General features: G+C 36.7%; 1 protein-coding gene across 6 annotated transcripts in view; it reads right to left on the bottom strand.

Annotated features, from left to right (window-relative positions):
- btsz (bitesize) overlaps positions 1–24,521 on the bottom strand; it is a 373,400-nt gene that overhangs the window by 28,099 nt on the left and 320,780 nt on the right. For 4 of the 6 annotated variants that reach the window (XM_073958504.1, XM_073958505.1, XM_073958508.1 and 1 more), the window contains one exon: positions 13,187–22,963. The exons of the other annotated variants lie outside the window; for them this stretch is intronic. In XM_073958504.1, the coding sequence (XP_073814605.1) occupies positions 13,187–22,963 (9,777 nt within the window). The remainder of the gene's footprint in view (positions 1–13,186; positions 22,964–24,521) is intronic. 6 annotated transcript variants of the gene reach the window in all.

The following is a 24,521-nucleotide window of genomic DNA, read 5'->3' as shown; positions in this document are numbered from 1 at the left end:
CATAGAAATTGGGAGACCTTGTTTTTTTGTGAAAAATATTGCATTCTAAATATTGAACAGGGTTTTGGAAACAAAAAAAAAAAAGAAAATAAAAAAATAAAAATAAATAAATACCGAGTAATTATTATTATTATTTTTTTTTTTTTTTTTTTTTTTTTTTTGAAATTTTGCCTGTTAGGGCGAAGATCATTTTTTTAATGATTTTATTAATTTTCTCGTTTAGAGTTAAGCTTAATGATCTGAAATTATTTGCAAGTGAAAAAGGAAAGCCATGGACTCGAACCCACATAGTCACCAAATTACGTTACCTGGTTTCATTGGTGGTAAAGCAAATCTTCGGACGTATCGACTATGTAATGGCTTCTCTGTCCTAGAACTTATCGTTTTTCAAATGCAAATGTGTTTTTATACATTAACGGATATTTGGCCGTTTTGAAATGTATTTTCTTCACAACAACCGCTTTTTGCGATGCCTTTGAAGTTATGAGTTTTGGCTTTGAACGCTAACACGCCGTGACAACATTTTTTTGATATGTTTTCAAGGACGTGGGTTCAAATCCCAGCCGGGCTCAGCCTATTTTTTATTTTTTGAAATTTTGCCTGTTAGGGCGAAGATCATTTTTTTAATGATTTTATTAATTTTCTCGTTTAGAGTTAAGCTTAATGATCTGAAATTATTTGCAAGTGAAAAAGGAAAGCCATGGACTCGAACCCACATAGTCAAAATTTCAAAAAATAAAAAATAGGCTGAGCCCGGCTGGGATTTGAACCCACGTCCTTGAAAACATATCAAAAAAATGTTGTCACGGCGTGTTAGCGTTCAAAGTCAAAACTCATAACTTCAAAGGCATCGCAAAAAGCGGTTGTTGTGAAGAAAATACATTTCAAAACGGCCAAATATCCGTTAATTTATAAAAACACATTTGCATTTGAAAAACGATAAGTTCTAGGACAGAGAAGCCATTACATAGTCGATACGTCCGAAGATTTGCTTTACCACCAATGAAACCAGGTAACGTAATTTGGTGACTATGTGGGTTCGAGTCCATGGCTTTCCTTTTTCACTTGCAAATAATTTCAGATCATTAAGCTTAACTCTAAACGGGAAAATTAATAAAATTATTATTATTATTATTATTATTAGAGATAGGAATAAATGGAATACCCTCGCCTACTAACAACCTCTCTTAGCTATAAATATGACATAATTTCATAGATTGATTTGATAGATTGGATTTACGTGCCATTCGCTTAGTGCAAATTTCCATTTCTTCCCTATCTTCTATACAAATTACTCTTTTAGCGATAAATTATTTAAAAGCGGTTTGTATTAAACAACCAATAATTCTTGGAAAGAATAACCCTTTATAACAAACATTTTGTATTTACCAGCCACAAAACATAAAAGCCAAAAGGAAATTTTGCAAAATTTGCCACCCACACATAACTTTTTAGTACGAAACAGAAGAGGACTCACTTTGTTCCTCATACATTCCCAAGATAACTTTTTTAGGAAACTTCCTAGCTAACATTTTTTCCGAATTTGGTCAGAATTTCCGATTCTGATGCCGAGTTCGGTACGAAAGGTGTTTGGACGGCGAGGTCACCGAATTCGGAAAGTTTTTCTAAGGAAATTCTAAAAAAATATTAGAGTTTCACGACGAATTCGGAAGAAAAATCGTAGAAAATTTTAGATTTTCTAAAAGAAAGAAATCGGTCCGAATACGAAAAAAATCTGAAAAATTTAGATTTTTTGAAGAAAATTGGTCCGAATTGGGACAAAAATTCTGCAAAAATTCGAAGTATTAGATTTTTAGCACCACAGGGTAAACATTTTTTTTAAAAATCCTCGAAATTTGTAGGTTTTTGTTTTTGTGTTTTCCCGATATAGACCCTCAAGAAACTTGTTTGTGTGTTTGGAAGAAATGTTACGTTATGAAAAGATTCAGCCAAATCAGATGCCCAGTTCGCAGGTTATTGTTCTCATCAGTCATTTTCGATTTTCCTGGCCAAAACCCCAATTTTTTAACGTCACCGATTGTTAACTTGTATATGGGATATTGAAACTAAGGAAACCATAAAATTAGATCAAAATATTGGAAGATGTCGGGGTGGCGTGCTCCGAAAGACTAAAAATTTGTTCCCATTTTGGAAAATATATAATTTTAGCACAACATGGAACAATATTTCGTTTTCGCAAAAATATTCCTGAGAGTGTTCTCTTTCAGCCTTTATATACTTTTGTACCCGTGCCGTCCGCTTAACACTGTTTCTTACCGTTTTCCTACATGAATTATAGCTTTTTTGCACAAATTAATGTTTTTTCTTTTTAAATAAATTAAAGTTTTATGAAAAAATTGATGAGCAGTTTTTAAATTTTTAAACAAATTTTAAATTAAAAAAAAATATCAAAAAATTTTTTTGCAATATTTTGTATTTTTATAGTTTATTCATGGGGGTTTAATAGATTGGAAAAAAAAAAAGACAAAAACACTTATATTTTGATGCAAAATTTGAAAAATTCTCTACAAAGCTGAAAGTGTCATCTGTCAAGAAAAAAGAAAATATCTCTATCCGTTCAAAAGTTACAGATTTTTGACCAGAAAAAAAAAACTATTCTAAATCACTGTGTGCCGGCAAGATTTTTTATAGAGCTTTTGGGCCATTTTCTCAGGAAGTATAGACTTAGCCCGAAAAAATGTGTATACATATGTACATTAGGGATATAACTTTTTGCACTTTTTTGCAGATATCGAAAATACCACCACATAGCCGTGTAGAGCATGAAAAACTATTATGAAATAAGGTGTAATTTTTTCTCTATCGCGAAAAAAGTTTCCGCACCAAATGCATTGAATTTAAGTAATGCATTTTTTAATTTTATCCGTTATAACAACATATTTGCTTTTCATTAAAATTTTTATTTTTTTTGTAATCTATTTTAAAATTATTATCAAACCGTTCTGGACCAATTTGTTCTCAAATCGCGCCATTTCGGAAAATATTAGGAACTTTTGACACTATTGCAGTTTTTGGTTTTTCTTTATAAACTCGTGAATTTTATGTTTATATTTTTTGTACCTATCAGACAAGAGAATATGGTGTCATTTGCAACAAATTCGCGAAAGTTACAGACCTTTTTAATTACTTTGCCTGTGAGAAATGTATTTTTGTCTATAAATATTTATTCAAACAAAGCAAAATTAAAATTATAAGTAGAAAAAATATCAAAAGGGTTTTAATAATTGCGGTCGTGCCTGAAACTTTTTTCATCGAATCGATCTTAGAAACGCGTTTTCATTATTAGGACAAAATTCCCACAGCACTTTTCCCAAATTTTGTTTGGCAGGTACTCAAAGGACGGGACCAATGTAGTCCACATTCCAGCCTGATACATGACTGGATGCAATAATATAATGAGCAAAGTTTGAATTAGAAACTGCCTGCGAGGATTTGGGGATTTACAATTTTAGTTGGTGCCGTCAGGGTTTCTTGTAGCTTTTAGGCCATTATCCCCGGAACTTTGAACTTGCCCTCGAAAAAAAATATACCCACGTAAAAGAGCAGAAGGGGCAAACTCCTGAAAAAAAATTTCAAAACTATCCGAGAGGAGCTCCTAAACTTCACTTATTCCGAATTTTGTGTGGGAGGTACCCGAAGGAATGGACCGACGTAGTCCATATTCGAACCCTATCTATATGTGGAAGGAATAATACGATGTGCAAAGCATGGTCCAAATCGATTGCTACCTTCGAGAGTTATCGTTCACACCATTTTACAGAACAATTTTGAATTTTTGTGTAAAATAAAAACATTTCATTTTTGTACGTATTTCACAATGCGCCTCATATCCATTTATTTATTTTTCAGCAATGATGTTTTTGGAGATTTTTGGTTTGAATTTTTGATGGTTTATGCTTTCTATCCATTTCTTAACAATATTAAGCATTTTGGCAATATGCAATTCTAATTATGTTATTCATTTTTTATTTTTAATTTTCACATTTTCTTATTTTCTATTGCGAAAATAATTTTTAATCACTGGCAGCGTTTAAACACATTACAACACATTTATATCCGGATTTTTTTCTTATTGCCGCATTATTTATATTTATTCAGAGAGATTCATAAATATTCGTTTCGTATTTTCCTTTACGATTAAACGTTTTGTCACGAGCTTTTCGAAGTAACTGACTGTCCAACAATGCCTGGATTCACAGCATGATTCCAAGATATTTTTGCCAACATTTTCATCGTACTGTGGGGTGATGTTGTACACCACACATCGTATTTTCTTTCATTGAATTGATTAATTTAAATATTGACACGATCTTTGAACGGCTTGTTCTATGAGTGAGTGTTCATCGTTCTTTTTAAGACGAGTAGAAAAAAAAAGTGAACGTGTCACAGTATTTGCACATAAACTTCCAACAATTAACAAAATTCAATTCATATTGTATTTCTTATTTTCCTTCCACCCCCTTTTGGATATTTTGCGACATTTGTGCCGTTGCTGCCGCAACTGGCATCTGTCAAAGGTTAATTTAATAAAGATTGTATAAATTTCAAAGATTCTCTATATTTTCTTTACGATGATGACGATAATGGCGGGATATGGGTGTTGTATGATGGCATTTTATGAATGTAATATGCCAGACACACATACAACAAATATTTATGAAGGGTTATAAGTATTGGCATGAAATTAAGAAATCTTAAAGTATTGTGGAAGAAATAAAGGAAATTTGAAATATTTATTGGTCCTTTAAATGCCATGGTCAAGAATAACCAACCTCCAAACAAAAAAATAATGCCAAAAACATAATCAATGTTTGAGTAAAGTTTTATGTCATTTATGATAAAAGAATAAACAAATTGGAACTATGTTACCCTTGGTCCTTTATTCTTTTACTCAAACGTTGTTGATTGTGTTTTCGGCTTTAAAGCTTCATTGGACTCACAGGTTGAGTTTATCTTCCTGAAACTCTGTCTAAATACACATACCAGATATATTTTCGGGCCTATGTTTTGATTTATTGGTTTATACATAAAGCTCCCCATATATAATTATGGCTATAATATTTCCTACCAAAAACATACATATGTACTTATGTGTGTGTACATTTTAGCAAAACTTTATAGGCCAACCATTAAGTAATCACAACATTGCAAACATAAGGTTTTTTTCTTTCGCTCTTTTATAATTTGAATTCAATTAAATATTCAGGAAATGTAATAATTTACAAAACAACAACAAAAATACAGCAACAAAAAATGTAAATTAATCAAGTTATGAAAAGAATTAATAATATAAGTATGCCGACCGACGACTACATTCATATTTGTTGTTGTTTTTGTTACTTTTTTGTTTTGTTTTAATAATGTGGCAATAATTCACAGCAATCGCGTGTAAAAGAAGTTATGGCCAAAAATCCACAAATTTTATAGGCAAATTTTCCAAAAAAAGGTTTTACATTATTGGCCAAATAAATACAGGTAAGACTAAAATTTTATTTTATTATTTTTTTTTTAAATAAATTGAAGTTTTTTTAGTATTTGTTGTAGTTCTTATGAAATTGATTTCCTGAATTAACGAATAAATTAAGATTGGGTAAGAATTGTATAAAAAGTGAAAAAATTGTTACTTTTAAAAGGCTTTCGGTTCCTTACAAGGTACCATGACGCTGGGATTGTAATGATGTCAATTGATTTAAAATAAGTTTTATTAAAGTTAGGCTAGACTGCCTCATAAGTATTACGTACTGAGCCATTAAGGCAAATTTGTTCGTTGCACCCAACAAGATTCGATTTTGTTTTTTGTTATGTTCTCTAATAACTGCATCAATTTTTACAGTGTTTTATTTAACTTGCTTTGTTGTCTGTTTAGTTCAAATCTAGTAACTAATTTTTAACACATTTGCAGTTGACCAATCGAACTAAAACTTTGCACACTTTTCAGATTCGGATGACAATACATAAATATGAAATCAAAACCAATATGAGTCCATTTTTCATATAGCCCCTACATATTATCTTCATGTTTTACCCGAATTAGCTGTAACTTGGCATTTGTAGTTCCAAATGGTGCAGAAACTTCCCCACCAAAAATTGTGGAATGGGTCCAGGTGTTGGTATAGCCCCCATATAACGGTACCACCCGATTTCAGGCATTTTAAAATTGTGTCTACATTTTTGGCCTAAATTGGTAATTTGCTCAGTGGTCAAAAAAATTATTTACTAAAAAGTTAAAAATAAAAATTAAACAACGAAAGTTACAGTGTTTTATTTATAAATGCACTATAAACTAGAAAATAATTAGCCTAAATAAATAATTAGCCTAAATAAGTATATTCTTCTTCATGATGCGATCTCTCAAATAAAACGCTTGTCGTTAATTGCCATTTAATTTTGTCACAATTTTTAATTTAAATGCAAGCATTTTATTTGAGAGATTCCATCATGAAAAAGAATATACTTATTTAGGCTAAGCGAAACATTATTTTCTAGTTTATAGTGCATTTATAAATAAAACACTGTAACATTATTTTTTTAATTAATTTTTTTACTTAATTTTTTTTCTCAAATTATGTACATATATAGCACATACATAAATAATATTCTTACACGTGTTGTGCAACAAGCGCCACAAATCTTAAAATTAAAATTTCAAGCAAAGTTCAATATTTCTAGAAATTGACTGATTATCAATTTATAGCCTGTAATCAAAATTATGCTTATTTTAATTGGCTTGTTTCAATTATTATTAATTGATTTATTTATGTTATCGCACAAACACAACGACAAAAACAACAACTACTTTTCAAATGCCATGAAGATAAAAAACCATAATATTTGTTGACAACAGATCACCCCAGAAAAAAACCAAAACAATCATTCAATCCGCCGTCATCTGTTAGCTGCTAACCAATCAACCCACAAAAGAACAGGAAATATATTTAGAGTTTGGCCCCTACAGAGTATCATTTCAGCTTACAATTGATTTTAAATTTCAATGGAGTTTTTTCAACTCTTGTCATACATAGATGGCAAAGATCAATAAAAACAAATGAAAATAATAAAATTGAAAACAAAAACAAAGCCAACAAAAAAAAACCAAAATATGTCGTTTGAGTTTAGATACAGTTCAAAGACCCGCCTACGCCTGCGCATATGATATCAATTAACAACTGACGGTTTGTTATACAAAAGACAACAATATTTCTAGGTCATATCGAATAATGGTGTATGCTACAAAATGTTTTAAATTTTGTAATGAAGAATAATTTGAAATGAATTTATAGCTCTGCTAAGGGAAGAAATTTCAAAATATTCTGATGAACTGTACATTCTAAACAAATTTCAAATTTATTAAGTTCAGCTACCCTCATTACATTTTGATACTATTAAAAATGTGCCTCATCGATACAAAATTCCCAAATGGACCATTTCAAAATGTTTGCAAATGTTCACTTTATGACAGTAACATTTTTTCGGGGGGCAAGTCAACACTAGACCATTTTCATATGTTATACGAATAATTCCAGTTTGAATTCGAAATATTTCACTTGAAATTTTAGAATTCCAATTGAATGAATTGGAAATTCATTTGTTATTTGAGAATTCTAATTGAAATTTGAATTATTTCATAAAAAATTAAAATTTGTTCATTTATAATTGGAATCATGTTGATTTGAAATTCGATTTTTTCCATTTGAAATTTAATTTACATTAGTTTGATGTTTGAATTTTTCTATTTGTAATTTTTTTAATTATTTTTTGAAATTCTAATTATTTTAACATTTGTAATTTAATTGATAATCGAATTTCACAATTTGTATGCAATTCAATATTTTTTATTTTAATTAGAAATGTAAAAATTCGATTTTCAATGTGAAAAACTTAAAGTATTAATAGAATGAATTTAATTTGAATTTCAAATGGAATATTTCAAAATACAATTGACAATTTTTCGAATTACTTATGAAAAACTTCCAATTTTAATTGAATATAATCCGAAATACAAATGAAAGAATTGGAATTATAAATTGAATAATTCAATTTGTAACTGAAATATTTTTTTAAATTATAATTGAAAAAATTCGAATTCCAAATGAAATTCTCAAAAATTAAGTGAAAAATTCGAATTTAAAATGAAATTATCAAATGTTAAGTGAAAATTTTCGAATTTAAAATGAAATTCTCAAATGTTAAGTAAAAATTTCCGAATTTTAAACGAAAGAATCAAATTACAACTGAAATTCTTCGAATTGCGCGTGATCGTGGTAAAGTGATAATGGCTCAAATGACAGAACCAATTAAAATGACTGGTTAGTTCAATAAATTAGGAATTAGGATTATTTTGAATGGAATTTGATCGAAACTTTACACATCGTAAAAATGTTTCCAACCGTACATCAACTTCCAAGAAGGTTTATGTCAGACAACACCTTAACGTACTCCCATCACAAAAATATGTACGCTTAAGTGCTCTATATAGGGTTGTTCGAGGATGTTTTGACATTTTTACCGAATAAGGTGTCCCTCGCTCCTGTTTACAGCGATATAATGTTTTTTTTTTTCGTTTGAAAGTCCATTTTGGATGGATAAAGGATGGAAAGGCGAGCCACTTGACGGCATATGTCCCAAAAGGAAAGGCCAAAACTCCGATGGAAGAAGAAGTCACAAAACATTTCATCCAAAATTAGACAAGTAAAGTAGAAGATCGGTGTGTTTTGAAAATCTATTCTTAATTCGTCTTATGGAACAAAACGTTAGTCCTCGCTTATAGACATAACGGTGCAAAAGATCTAGAAACTCCTGCTGTGACCAACTAAAATGACATTGATCTAATGCACATCGTAATATTTCTCTCAAACTTGCCTGATTATAGACTATTTTGTGAAGGAAGTTGCACCGGAAGGAGGGTACAACTTCCTTCACAGCATTTTAAAAATTTCGCTAAATACAGTTTGAAGACATTTCAAAGATTGAAATTTTCATCAAAGGTACTTCTTGTGATTTTGATTACAACGATATAATTTTTTTTTTCGTGGACAAGTCCATGGTTCCTGTTATTCTGACCCAAAACGTCTAAGAATCAGAATACACCAACTCTTTTGTGCTTTAATCCAGTTTAAGGTCACTTATCGGATCGTGTTGAATTGGTGGGAGAAGGCATAACTTCCTGAGGTATGGGTCCCGAAATGTCCCAATATTTAGGTCCACTTCTTTATACACTGTCTTGGCTACAATGCTTGTCAATAAAAAACTTAAAGTCAAAATCGGGAGGCTCGATTTTCACGGTAGATATATGGTCCAGTGGACTTTTTTGCTCAGTTCAATCCCAGGAATCAGAAACGCGAAGGGCTCATTAAGGCTTTTTCCTTCCACACAAATCGCCTCACCCTACTGTACAGCCTTTAGTCTGAGGTTATTTAGTTAACAGCAAAGTCAACTGATCCTGCTTTTATACCCTCCACCATAGTTTAAGTTTGTGTTTATGTTTGTAACACATGGAACTAATCATTTGGGACCATCACTCAATCACTCAAACTCCGCAATAATAAAAATAGAATGCTAAAATTTTGCACCATAGGCAGATCAAGTTCGAAGATGGGATTATGGGTCCATGTTTTGGTATAGCCCCTATATAACCGTACCACCCGATTTAAGGTATTTTTAGGATTTTAGCTACATTTTTTGACCGACCTAGCTGTAATTTGACATTTGATGTGGTCCCCAGGGGTCCCGAAACTTCTCCACAAAAAAATCGTCAATATAGGTCAATGGTTTGGAATAGCTACCATATAACGACACCTCTCGATTTTCGGTATTTTGAGGATTTTAGCTACAATTTTTAACTGAACTAGCTGTAATTTGACACTTGAGGTTGACATTTGAGGTCCCCAGGGGTCACGAAACTTCTCCAACAAAAATCGTTAACATGGGTCCATGTTTTGGTATAGCCCCAATATAACGGTACCCCCAATTTTCGGTATTTGAGGATTTGACCTACAATTTTTGACCGAAACTTCTCCACAAAAAATTGTCCCCATAGGTCAATTTTTTGCTATAGCCCCTATAGAACAGTACTACGCAATTTTCGGTATTTTGAGGATTTTAGCTGAAATTGAAATTCTCAGAGATCCCGAAACTCCACCACCAAAAATCTTCCACATAGGTCCATTTTTTGGTATATATAAAGGTACCAACAGATTGAAAACAATTTTAGATACACTCTCTGATCTAATTTCCGTGGTATCCGGGGTCGAACAACTTTTGCACCTAACAGAAAACTAATTACATACACCATTTAAGTTCAGAATTTTTTATGGTGGAGGGAAAGTTCGGCTCTGACTGAATGTTTTTTCTTGTTCTTGTTTAAATATATTCATATTTTTTAAAAAATCTCAGGTTTATAATATGGATTTTAAGATTATTTTTCCACATCTTAGGTTTTCTCTGGTCTATAATAGAGGATTTTGACAGAATATATTTTCCAAAAATGTCATTTAAATTACAATAAGCGCACGCCGGTTAATATTGGCTTAATGATATGGAACCTGCTTTTTATCGCCGAGTCCGAACGGCTCCCTTGTAGCGTCCACAATAATCGAACTAGAACGTTATATTTTTACACCTGATTGTCTTTTTTCCATAGGCAGGTCAAGTTTAAAGATGGGCTATATCGGTCCACGTTTTGGTATAGACGCTTATAAAGGTACTTCCCGGTTTTAGTTTTTTTTTCAGATTTTAACTACCACCAAAAGTTCAAAATATTTTATGGTGGAGGGTATAAAAGTTTGCACCGGCCGAATTTAACGATTTTCTACATGCACGCAGAGAAGAGATATTGTAGGAGCAATCATATTCTATGAGTAAAAAAGTGTATTTTAAAAATCGGAAAATATATATTGTTGTTTCAACCATATATTTTGTGTCAGGCGCATTAATGGCATAAAACATATTGTTACACCAACAATATACATATATTTTCAAATTTTTAAAATACAAAATTTTACTCATAGAAAATTATTGCTCATACAAAATACATTCTGTGTGCGTCTGCTTTTAATTTTGCTCAGATCCTGAATCAAGTATTTTTTACATTAATAAAGAAAAAATGGTAAAAATTTCGAAAATAGTAGACATTCATTCATTCATTTAAAAATGTATCTATTAAACAGAACATTCTATATTTCGAAATGTAAACTTATATTTAATATTTCCGTGTTATAATTTTTGCTTTTGATGGTCTTATATGCACATACCTACATTATTGTTTTAAAATCACGACTTAAAACATATTCATCTTATACGAAACATCATCTATCATTCATTGAGAATGTGATACATTTTATGGCTTTAGTTGGAAGTTCCAAAATTAATATCTTGGAATTAAACAATCCATTGGTAGTTGATGACTAATTTAAAATTTGTAAAAAAATAATGCATATTGAAATGACTATAGCGTACTAAACATGTCTGAGTTATAATTGCAAATTCTTTGGCACCCCTCTCAGTGACTGATGAATGGCCCAAACAATATCTTTGTTTTGGAGAGCGTTGAGGTAACAATAAAATAAGTAAATCCGCTTAATATGGTCAACAGTTAATTGACCTTGATTGTTTGCTTTTATTTTCCTTATCTTTCGTTGCTTTTTGTTGCTCTTGTTTCTTTTCATTGAAGTTGATTATATTCTTATGTATGGTTCGGTTCGTTCGTTTGTTTGGTCAGTTAGACCATAGCTCTACTAACTACGAGAAAGAGAGTAAGTATGAGTCCAGCCAGTCACACCTTTGTGTGATTTCAAATATTTTTACAAGCAGATACTTTTGATTTTGTTTTTTCTTTGGTCTCTACTACTCTATTTTGGTTGTGGCTTGACATTTAAGATTTTCAAATCTTTGTTTAGTTTCATTGACTGGAGTAGTAACTTTGTACTCTGCTTTATTAAATGTGCCACAGTTAAAGTGCGTATTTATGCTGTCCGTCCACCACTTAGTTGTTAGTTCTTGTTTTCTTTTGTTATTTTTACCACTCTTCTTTTAGTTCTTATTTTAACAACTGCCTAAGAAATCCCCTTGAACATCAGCTGTGAGAGACTCTGAAATGAGTGCTAAGACAATTTATTGACCAGTTAAACAATTTTTGTCTGAGCGGAATTTCCAAGTATTGCTTTCAACATTTGTGGTCAAGTTGCCGTCCAGCTCAGCAGCAAAACTCTGCTCACGTATGACGAGAAGCGTTAATGTGTTTATTTTTACTTTGTCTTTATGTTGATTAAATACTTTGAAATTAGAAATTTAATGGCTTCTTTTGCTGGCGGCGGGTTGTAAAAAAATTTCAAAATTTTTCTTTAGAATTTTTGTCGGTCTTCGTTTCTTTTTTTGGGGTAATAATGTGTTTTTGAAGAAATCTAATATCCATTTATAATTTTGATTTCTAATAGAAAGATAAATGAATGACTTTCTCAAAAAGTAAGAAATCTGCAAATTTTTTAGGAAAATCTTTAAAAAACTTTATCATACCGAAAAACTTCATGAACGAAATATCGATTTATGGAATAGGTTGGAAATGAATGTGAATAGGCATTTGGCGACCTTGTCTTTGTCTGAAAACTATTTTGGCTTTTATATCTCTGATTTGTGATGGTCGATTTGCCATTGAAATATAATGAAATAAATTAGCTATTATTTCGATAAATAAATAGTTTCAGACAATAGATTATAGTTGTTGACCCCTTTTTTTGCCGACCATTACAAATAAACCAGTTTGTACCTTTTTCCTTATAAACGAAAATGTGTCAAAACTCAAGTCAGTAGTCAGCTTGTCTGATGACGGCAGATTCATTTCCCCCAAGCCATTTGTGCGTGTACCGAGTTACACCTTATGCTGATACCAATAAATTGCATTTGCTAAGTAAACTCGATATCAACAAACCAAACCGAATGTGCGTTAACAGCATTTTTGGTCATATTAATTTATAAATTTTACTGGACACTCCTTAATTTGGCTTTTCCACAAACAAAAACAAATCTACCTTTCAAACGCAAATGACCAACACGTTACCAAAAAAAAAAGAGTGGTCAAACTGCAAACAAAAACCTAAACTACAAATCCACCCTCAGCTTAAAAACTTAAATTAAAAAAATAAAAATGAAGAAAAAAAAAACATTTGCTCACCCATGGACATATTTAAACGTTTCCGTGCATCACGCTTTGGATTAAAGAATTGCTGCAATTGTTGGGCATGTGCCTGCGTACATTTCTTAACATTAATTGAACTGAAGTTTGTGTGCGACTTTAGGCCTGGCGGGCGATAGCGTGCACTCTTGGCACTATTACTGCCGCCATTGTTATTGTTGTTACTGCTTGTGGGCGTGTAGTTCAACGCGTTTTGCGATTTAGAAATAGGGGTCGAAGTTGCTGACACACCTGAGGGCAGTGCTGATGTTGAACTTGCTATTGATGTTGGCGCACCCAAATTACTGATAAACGATGTACTGCTGCTGCTGGTGACACCCGCACTTGCTGCCGCCGTATTGGTGGTTGGTAGGCGAGGTAATGAGTTTGTGGTCGACATTTGAGCAACTCCCATGAGACTGCGTGGCAATGTTGAACGTGTACCGGCAAATGGTTCACAATCATCCGAAGATGAAGAATCTGTCTCGTAGATGGCGTCCGGTACGCTGGAACGTCGTGCATCCTTTGAATCGTTGGAGTTCGATAGCCATGGTTTGGTGGGTGAGGACTCCAGGACATGATGATGCTCATCACCACCTCCGATACTGCCACAGGAACGCACACGATCTAATTGCTCGCGACTCAGACTTTTATGATTGAACAACAGGTCACCTGCAGAACGACGCTTTGCAACGGCCAAAGCGGACGCAGACGATGAGTTGTCACGGTCGAGTTGAGATAATTTTGTTCTGGAATCGCCATTAGCCAGTAATGCCGATTCAAAACTGCCGCGCCATGAAAAGCGCTCGTAGTCACTGGCCACGCCACACTCCTCGCCGGCGGTATCGCTAACGCCGCTGCTGGACTGATGATGATGTGGTCGGTTGTGGGCGGCAACGTGATGCGCTGCATTGCTTGCGCCTCCACTGCTGCCCGTGCTGTTGGTACTTGTTGCTGTCAGCGAGGAAGAGGCTGAGTCAAGCAACAGGTCGTGTGATTTGCTACGTGCCAAGTTGTAGGCATCGTCCTGTGCATAGCTATTCGTCCGAGACGATGTGCTGGAGTAGAGTTGGTGTTGAGCATAAGCATGTGATGGATGCAAATACTGTGTGGTTGTTCTAGAGTTACCAGTTGACGGTCTGTCTTCAGTAGGGGTATCTTCTTCATCTTCGGTGGTGGTAGCGGATATTTTTGCCTGCAAACGTTTGTGCTGATTGTGTCGTTGCATGGGCATGGGCGAATTGGTACCATGCGTGTCATTGCCGCTGCTTACTTCGTGCATTAGAGCAACCAAGCGGGTACCAATGTGTTGCATAACTCTGGCAAATAACTGAGGCGATCTCTCGGTACTACGTGTACTACCAGTAGATATGCGATCCTCCTCCATTGTTCCCAGTTTTGTGCTACCACCACCTAGAACACTTTCGGTTGGGGCCGATGGCGTAGTCTTTGCTTTGGATTGATCAACAACATTGTTCGACGCAGCTGCTGAGGTTGTGGGATTTTCAATCGTCATTTTAGAAATGGATGCCACAAGCTTTTGATACACCATGGCTGTATCGGGATTTACAGTTCTGACATCATCCAGTAATCCACCATCACCACGATCACCTTCTTCATCCACTTCAAACTTGTTGATGATTTGTTGACAACTGGCTGATATTTGTTGTTTCAGTTCACTTCTTCTTTGGCTACTGCCCTCCAAATCCGAACTGGTATAATCCGAGGAATCATACGAATCCGACCATGTATCTTCACTACTCAAATATTCAACGATTTCGCGCACCTGTTCATCGTTTATTCCCGGTACCGTTTTCATGAGACGGGTAAGTTCGTTTTCGAAATAGGCCAGAGTAGCGGGGCGAGCTTTCATGCGACGTACCGATATGGGTGTTGTTTGATTGGGAGTTGTCGACTTGGAATTACTGGCCGAGTTCTGTTGTTGGGCATTTGCTGTGGCCACAACGAGGGTCTTGAAAAATTGACGCATTTTACTCATCATGAGATTGGTTTCTTCGTCCGAACTCCAATTGTTAAAGCTGTCCTTGCGAACCAAATTCGACGACGATGATGTGGAAGGAGGCATGGTGGGTTTCTTGTTGATGGTTTCGGAGGGTGTTGATGTGCTGCTGTTGCCGCCGCCATTTGCTACGCTCAAACGAACCGTGGGTATGGGGGCTGTCAGTTTTTCATTTACCTCTGTTATTTGTTCCAAAGTGTTGGGCGATTTATTACGCACACTGTAGGAGGGTGAATTTTCACTTTCCGGAGATTTCAGAAGGTCATCATTACTGCCAACAAAACCACTATCCCTGCTGTGGTGTTGTTGTTTTTTCGATTGAGCATTTTGCATGGAACCGGGTGTCGGAGTCCGACATTCGTTGATGGAGGAGGAAGCAGCTTTATTGCTATCCTCCACGCTGGGATCCTGCTGTAATTTCTTCTCATCCAATGAGTCGTGGCGCTTTCTTAATTGTTTCTTACGTTTCATGGTGTCGGTACCCTCGGATGTCCTTTCACTTGCACTGCTAATGTGTAGAACAGTTTCATCACAGGCTTCCGATTCGGAAGAATCAATAATATCCTGACTATTGTTGGAGGGCATCAGTGTATTTTCAAGCATCTCATTGGATTGTGAATCCATAAGTAGATTGTCCAGCGAGGAATTGTGAGATCTTGGGGTAGTACGGGCACGCCACAAACGTTTCCTTCTTTGGCTAGGACTGGGATGACCTTCAGAGTCGCTACCAACACTGCCACTTTCATCGGAGTCATTCTTTTCATTGGCATTAAAGCCCATAAATCCCGAGAGGAAATATTTCTCCAGACGGGAAGAAGCCAAATCGGCGGCTTGACCAACATCATTGATGGGTTCATCGGGTACACCCAATGAATCTAGGCCCTCTGAGTAAACACTGCTGACATCGGAGGCAGTATCTTCGCCACGAGTATCAATGGAACTCATTACCTTGCCATCGCCCAGCCCAAAGAAGAAATATTTCTCAAGTTCGGAGGCTGAAAGACGATGATGATGTTGGAGGGTTCTCTGACGTTTACGTTCCAAATCGTCTAGATCATCTTCATCGGTGTGACTTCGAAGCGAAGCCACTTCACTCTCTTCACAGCTCTCCTCGACAATGGTGTGAAGGGTAAAATCGATGGCGGTACGATTGTAGCCACGTAATTCTGCCTCACGATCCATAAACATACCCAACGAGTGGGGATCATCGCCATCCTCCGAGTCTGTTGCTGTGGGTGTGGTATCGTCTTCTTCATCTTCCTCCTCTTCTTCACCTCCTTCCATTTCCCCGGCCACTTCCAGTTCTGTTGCGGCTGCATCGCCGTGTTCACTAAGTTCCTCCACCCATGAATCGTCATCGGCAAGACCGTCTTCAAGGCAAACAGTTTTTTTCAACGGTGTTAATCCTGCCATACCATTCTCATCACGTTCCGCGTTTGTTGCTAACGAAAAGACATTGGCATTCGCATCGAACGAATCAAAATCGCGCTCAGCGTCGTCATAGTTGGTGGTGATGCGCTGCTGATCTCTTAGTAAATCGACCGATGACGCAGGCGACGTCGACACTAACACTTCACTTTTAACATTTTTATTCTGATTGTGGTCAGAATGCTGTTGTTGTTGTTGTCGTTTTTCTTGCATATATGAGGGGTTTAGATTCAATTGGTAATTGGCTAATGACTCATTCAGATTATCACTTTCGTTGTTGTTTTTGTTATTATTTATATTTGTGTTGTTGTTATCATTATTGATATCACTTTGAGTGGTGGTGTTGGTTCTATTTGACATTTGTTTTAAAAACACTTCACTTGTTTCACTAATGTTACCGTTATCTTCACCGACACGTGTCGCCGTCGCGTCGTATGGTGCGACTTTTATTGATCGATTGGCAAAATTTGCACTTTTGTTTTGCTCTTCTTCTTGTTGATCTTTCGTAATCATTATCAGACTGCGATATTTGGCCGACAATGTATTTGGCGAATTGTTAACATGGGTACTACGATATTTGGTCGATTTCGCGGGTGGTGTTAATGCGGCCGAGGTTAATACTGTTGTTGCTGTCGTCGGTTTGCCCGTTCGCGTATCACGATACAATTCACTTGCACTTGTTGCGACACCAGCCTCCTCATCTAGATCGTCGTCGACACCGTTGTTCTTGTTCGATCGGTGGCGAATTGTATTATTTTTAATGCTGTTAAAACCGAATACGTCTTCTTCGTCGTCGTCGTTGACATCAACATCGACGTCAACGTCACCGCATTCCTCAAAGCTGCTATTGTGGTCAAAACTGTTGAAGTTGTTAATTTCGAATACTTCCTTGGTATCGGGTTGCTGGAACTGACGTTGATGGTGTTGTTGTTGCTGCTGTTGGAGGTGGTAATAATATTCGTTGTTATCTTTATTTTTATTGTGGCCCAATTCGTCGTTCATTTGTTGTTTACGAAAATAGCCAACTGTTGTTGTGCTGGGTGCTGCTGGTGGTTCACTATAACTAGGGCTGTTGGGGGTAAATGAGGAGTTTTGCTCTTTTGTTTTGCGTATCGCACTCTTGTTGTTGTTATTATTGAGTTGGCCGTCTTCGATGTCAACAAACCGATCGTAACTTCTACCGTCTTTCTCGTTTAAAATTTCATTTTCAACTGTTGCTTGCAGAGTCAGAGCCTCTGCGCGCATTATCGTCATCGTGACATTATCCAACGAAGGCATTGTGATCTCTGAGCACACTGGCGATGTGCTCACCTCTGAGGTAAGCAACAATGGCTCTCTTGGCGTGAGTACCTGTTTGTGGTGCTCTGTTGTTGATTCTCCCACCTTACTACTACCTGTTCGAGGTGATGATGGTAGATTAGCAGCAGTAGTTGTTGTATTAGTGTTAAGCGTGGTATTGGTAGGCGTCTCTAATGAGTCCATAAAATATTCTGTGAAATTACTGGAAACGGGAGGTGAACTATGCTGTTGTAGAGTAACATAATAACAGTCGCGGCGGAGCATTTCATTTGTTTTGCACGCTTGGTTGGATTCTTCTTCTACTTCTTCATTCGCTTCTGGTTCTTCTTCGTGTTCTTTTTCCGTATAGCTTTGTTGTTTATGGCTTAATTCATTAGCTACCGTAGTACCAGCAGCTGGTGGTTGCCTTACCTGTACCTGTTCTGCATTGAATTTACAGGTATCACGTTGTGGTGGTATTGGTTTGTTTTGGTTTTTCTTTGTTTCACACACAGTTTCGTCGGCATGTGCGTCATCATCGTCTTCCACGTCATGATTATCATCACTTTCATCATCATCGTCATTATCGTAATGCACGTAGTTAACTTTGAAATCTTCGTCGTTGTCACGTTGACTGGCCAAAGAAGAACCTGTATCGGGTATCGTCGCCGCCGCCATGGCAGTAGAGTTGTCCAAATGGTCATTCATTGCAGTTGTTGTTGGTGTTTCTGTAACTGTTTGTGGTAGTAATTTATCTTCAGAGCTGCTGTTTCTTCTATTCCATTTGACAGGTATTTCCACTTTTTCCTTCTCATATTTCGTGGCTAGCTTTTCAGTGTGTTTGTCGTTGTTGTAGCTGCTGTTGTTTTGTTGTTCTGGATTTCTTGGTTTTTCTTTGGTCATAAGTGTTGCATTACCGGTTTTGGGTTTATTTTTAGTTTTTGTTTCCCCATCCGCCACCGCTACCATAGAACGCATATTCAGCAATTTTTCCTCTAAGACCTCTACGGCCTGACACAAAACCTTCTCCTTCACCTCCTCCGCTTCTTGGTCATGCTCTGTGTTGTCGTCAGAGGAAACCTTTGTAATGCCTTTGCTTTCAGCCTGTAATTTGTCATTGGATTGAGATGTTGTTGTTGGCGTTTTTGTTGTGGTTTCAGTTAAATGATCCTGATTGATTTCTTTGACAACGCTCTTAAGCTTTTGCAGTTTAAGTTCCAGCTCTGAATTTTGTTTGGTTAAGGCCAATAGACGATTTACATCATTGGAAATGCTGTGCAGTTCCTCGCACACATCCTCAGTATTCGAAATGGCGGCGGCGCTGTTGTTATCCATGGCCGTAATCACTGAAGCATTCGTCCATACACGCGCATCATGCGAGATTTTAATTGCTCCACTTGCATCGACATCAGCAGCAGTGGTTGGCAGTTGCCAATGATGATTTTCACTATTGTTTGTTGCCACTTTCTTGCTAACTATGCCACCACCACCACTGTGATCATCATGGTAGTGAAAATATTCGGGAGGGGAAGACGGGAGGGCTTCCAGTGAACGTATTGCTTGCAGCACCACACCGCCATTATCATCGTCTGTTTGGCCGCCAACTACGAAAATACAATTTGCCAAATCTGAGCTAGAACTTTGTTCATTGACACATTCACTTTCGTCATCGTTGTCGTTATCATTTATTCCCGCCTTAGCCATTACCACCATAGCCGCCGCACTGTCGCCTTCTCCATACATCAAATCGTCTGCATCACGTTTACAATCGTGCACACTGGAATCACTGCAACTATCACTTTCATGCAAAGAATCGCGTATTTCTTTTATCTCACATTCCGAACCTTGATCTTCGTCGTTCAAGAGTTTTATGCAACGCAACACCACACCGCAGTGTGTTCTTTCCGTATCCGTGTCATTATCCGAAGAATCCTCAAGATTAGCATCCGATGAGGATTCTGTACACGAGGCACTACTGCAGCTACCCGTTACGAGATTACGATTTTTACGCGAACGGCGATTTACAACAAATACTTTTGAAAAATGTTTCTTTCGCGGTCTTCTATCGGCCACGTTACCCGTATCATCAGTATCCACCGATTCCGAACTGGACTGAGAACTTATTTCATTGTCACTGTCACTTTTTGTTTTATCATCCTCCGATGAGGAGGAGGAGGAGGACGACAGGGTGACATTGTTATCACTTGCCGCCGCCGCCGATTCTTCGTAATCGGCCATAATGTTATAACTTCTTTGTACCCGTTTAGTGGAACGTTTCTTTTTCGTTGGCTTCTTTGTAAGGTTCTCATCCTCCTTCGACTCTCCGTCTTCATTGTTAGATGTCATGGAAGCTTCCGAAATATCGCTGGATTCGGATGAATTGGCAGATGAATTTGAGAGATGGTGGCGTTCACTTTGCAAATAACCACCACTCGATGGAATTTTATTCGATTCGGCAGTCTTATCTTGCATTTTTATCATATTGTTGTTGTAGTTATTTGTCGCCCTAGCTGTTGTTGTTGTTGTGTTAGATAAATTTGTGGCTACTGATATTGATTTTGTTGTGGGGACCACCTCCTCCGCTAGTAGGTCTTCTCGCGTTGGTAGCACTACCGTTGTGTTCGTCGATTTACCAACAACTATGGCAGGTTGTACAAATTTCGTTTTGTTTTCCACAGATGGGGTTGTTGTTGTTATTGTTGTTGCCTTTGTTTTGGGATTTTTCACATTTTCTTTAAAAGCTTGACTTGCTTGAGGTGGTGGTGGTGATGGTGGTGTTATTGCATTCGTTGGTGCAACTGCAGTGCTGTAATTCTGTCTCAGTGTTGCCACCAAACCATCTGGGCAAATAGATTTGATGTTGTTGTCTGCAGTGGTGGTGGAACAAGTTTTTACCGGCTTTACAGCTTTTTCATAATTTTCTCGATTACACAAAACGTCATTACGACAGACCGACAACGATGGTTGTTTGTTTTGCTCAATGTTAGCGGAAACGTCATTATTGGGTTTTTCACTGCCACCTCGTTTCCGTTTCAGATCATGAGAGGGCAATATTTGTGTTTCATTATCGATAGTTCCCGCCGAGGAGGGTAGCGTTGTGTTTGGTTCTCTCTTCTCGTCATTTGTTTTGTTTGACAACAGCTGCAGCTGTTTGTGGCTCTCCGAGCTCTCTGTATTGGCCAAAGCTATTATTGCTGCCCTGTTAGCTGTGGTGAATATTTTCTGGTCTTTGCCGTTGTCTGTGTTTTTGTTGTTGTTGGTGCTGGTGCTACAACTATTATTATTATTGTTGTTAGCTGTGGTAGTAGTTTTTGTTGGGCCGCAAACTTGTTTCTTCTCTACTTCTAAATCTACAACGATTTGTTCGGAATTGTTTGCTAAAATTTGTCTATTCGTCGTTGTCGTTTCGCCAATCTCCTTCAAAAAATTTGCATTAATTTTTGCAATTTCATTTTCACAAATCGAATTGGTGTCCGTCTCTTGGTGGAGGACTTCACTAATTACCGATATTTTGTCACCGAATTGACCGAATTCACGTTTAACGTTTTGGGTGGTGTCCGAAAGGGTTTGATCGTCGACGACGTCGATACCACTTTTTTGTACCGTCTCTGTTGGAGCTGAAGCACGACTTGAAATCAACGAAGGTATATCGTCAACTGACAATGCTGAGCAATTCGGAGCTGGCATACACTTGAGGCCAGAGTCATCGATAACATCGCATTCATGTTGGACTGTCAGACTTGGGTATCCATCGTAGTGGTGGTGGTGGTTTTGGTCTTCGTCCATGTGCTGTTGAGCTTGTGGTGGTGGTGCCATAGAGAGCAGTGAATGGCGTTTACCAACAACATATGTTTTATCAGTCGATTGAGAACGATGGTGGTTGTTCAGGTGGTGGTGGTCATTTGCACCAGCAGCTGTAAGCTTTTCAACATTCAATAAGGTTTCCAAACTGCCACCGGTTGTGGTGTTGGTTCCATAACCGGAAGAGGTGGAACAGTGCGATTGTGTCATACCCACCAGTGAGTAGGTGGATGAACTTAAATCGGGTGCGGAGGATTTAAAGCCTGCAACACATTTGCCGCCGCCACTGCCAGCCAGTTTCTGATATGTGGCAGCCACGGCGGCTGCTGCCGCAGCTTGCAAATTATTTGTACTCACAACATTCGTATTGGGCAGACTGTTTTGTGCCGAGCACCATAACTTTTGCAACGAGGCACACAAGTCCTTTTGGTCAGTATCTTCGGCCAGTAGGCCAGGAGGAATTTGCGGCGACAATTCATTGGCATTCCAATAGGGATAGGCTGACATAGGCACGGGTATGGGTACCGGTACTGGGATTGGCACATACTGAGGTTGCATTGTAGTTGGATTCTGTGGAGGTGCTTCATTTCTGGACTGATTGCTCTTGGCAGCACCGCAGCTGCAGCCATCCGTCAGTTGATTATTGCGTGGGGAACTTAGTCGATGATGTTTTTGATGATGTTGTTCCTTACTTAAGAATCGGGTTTTAATACGGGTTTTCATACTCATTTGATGTTGGGTGCGGGCTGCTGATGTCGATGATCGTGTCAGATAGCCATCAGAACTTGAGCTTTCACCTTGCATTAGCAACTCCTCATCTGTTCCAGTGTCACTTTCCCTAACACGTGGACAAAACATTAACTGTTTGCGATACATCAAAGGTGATTCCATGGGTGAGGCAGTACTATCGCTGGACTTTAAATCGCGCGAATGTCTGCGCCGTGTCACCAGCGGGGAACCACACGGTGAGTAGAGGACATGTTTTGTAATACTGGTGCTGATCATCGATGGCTCAAAGTAATCCCAATCGCAATCATCTATGGCTATGCTACTGCAGTTGTGGGTCGAAGAAGTCGAGGTGGTTGAACTGCTATCTTCTTCGAATTCATCTTCATCGCGACACGATGATGAATCGGCCGAATTTATGAAAACCAATTTAAATTCATCGGCTTCCATATTATATTGGCCATGATTGATGGTAATCGATTTGAATTCCATTTCCGATGATGTTTCCATGGTGTCATAGGCATCTGGAATACAGATACAGATAGGCACAATCGTTTTCATTTAATGTTGGCTAACTGACTGACTTACTCGTTTAGAATTATGAAATCCTCTTAGTGTTAATTTTTTTTGGACCTCTACCAACCAACACCGTATTATCAGCCAACTATGGTACACATAGTAAGCGTTCTTTTTCATGGGAAGCGGGTTAGTGTGAATTTTGTTATTGGTAAGATATCGTGTTGCGCACAGAAGATAAGATACACATACAGTCACGGGCACACTTTCCGTGCCACACACACACTTTTACACACAGTATACTAAGAATTTGTAAAAAAGCAAATAAATAAACCGAAACCACTCTGTTATCGCAAAACAATTACGCCCACTAAATCCATAATGAAAGGTTTTGTTTTCTATGATTTTTTGTTTATTATTAATGAATTTATGCACTTTTATGAGATATAGGAAAACAGAAACAGAGTTGCCATCACCACTAATTTTTGTTATTGTAGAAAGCGAAAGTTTAGAACAATCTGTTAATTAATTAAAAAATGATTATAGGAGAATGATACATACATGTTAACATTCGTTAGGGTTTTATCGGGTAGAATAATTTTTCTTAGAATTTAGAGAAAATTTTAGAATTGTAATTTTTCAAACACAAACCAGGGGCTCAATTCTGTTTCTATAAAAATGTGAAATGAAAACTTTTATAAAGGAGATAACTGTCAAATGAAAAAAATTATAAAGGAAATATTTTTCATTTCAAATTTTCATAGAACAAGAATCCAGCCCCAGGTAAAGTAAATACTACAACAAATACAACTCAACAACAACCACATAGAAATTTGTTTTTGTTTGTAAACGTTAGTGTACGTACATGTAAACAAAATAAGGAAATGTCTATAAATTATTGGAATTTAAAAAACTAATAATTTTTCACATTTGATTGAATATTTTGAAAAACATGAATGGAAACTCGTTAGATTTTCAATTTGAATTTTTGCATATCATTCCACTAAATGCATAATTTCTCGCAGAAAGCAGAATTCTTGCAAAATTTTTTGGGGTCGCTGGTAATTCATTGAAAAAAGAGAAGCTGTTTCAATCGTTTGCTTTTGAAAACAAAAAAGGACATGTTTATTAGGGCTTTATTCTTTTCAAGTTTAACAAAATACCACACATATTAACAAATATTGTACCGCCTCTATAAGCGGTTTTTTAGTGTGCGGCATGTCGTTCGGACCTGGAGGAGGTTACATGTCAATGATATGAAGGAGGCTTTATGGGAAATAGTTTTTTTTCTGATGAATGAATTTGTTCTTCAAAAAATATATATCCCTAATATACATCGAACATAGAAATAAATATATAAAATGTCGTATGGAATTTGACACTAACATTACAGCCCAGCTGGGTATTGCTGCTACCTTTTCTTATTCTACCATGAGTTAATGGCAAAATGGTTTAAAAGATATTATTTTTAAAGCACTTTTAAAATATTGTACAAATTAAAAAATTATATTGCAAAGTTATTTGAGACATATTTTATGCGAATTGTATTCAATAAATTGCATGTAT

This window comes from Musca autumnalis, unplaced genomic scaffold, assembly GCF_047663935.1.
Source record: "Musca autumnalis isolate F117 unplaced genomic scaffold, ASM4766393v1 scaffold_1, whole genome shotgun sequence".
In the NCBI taxonomy this organism is placed as follows: Eukaryota; Metazoa; Arthropoda; class Insecta; order Diptera; family Muscidae; genus Musca; species Musca autumnalis.
Note: the sequence above shows the minus strand (reverse complement) of the source record. Positions and strands in the feature narration are given on the sequence as shown.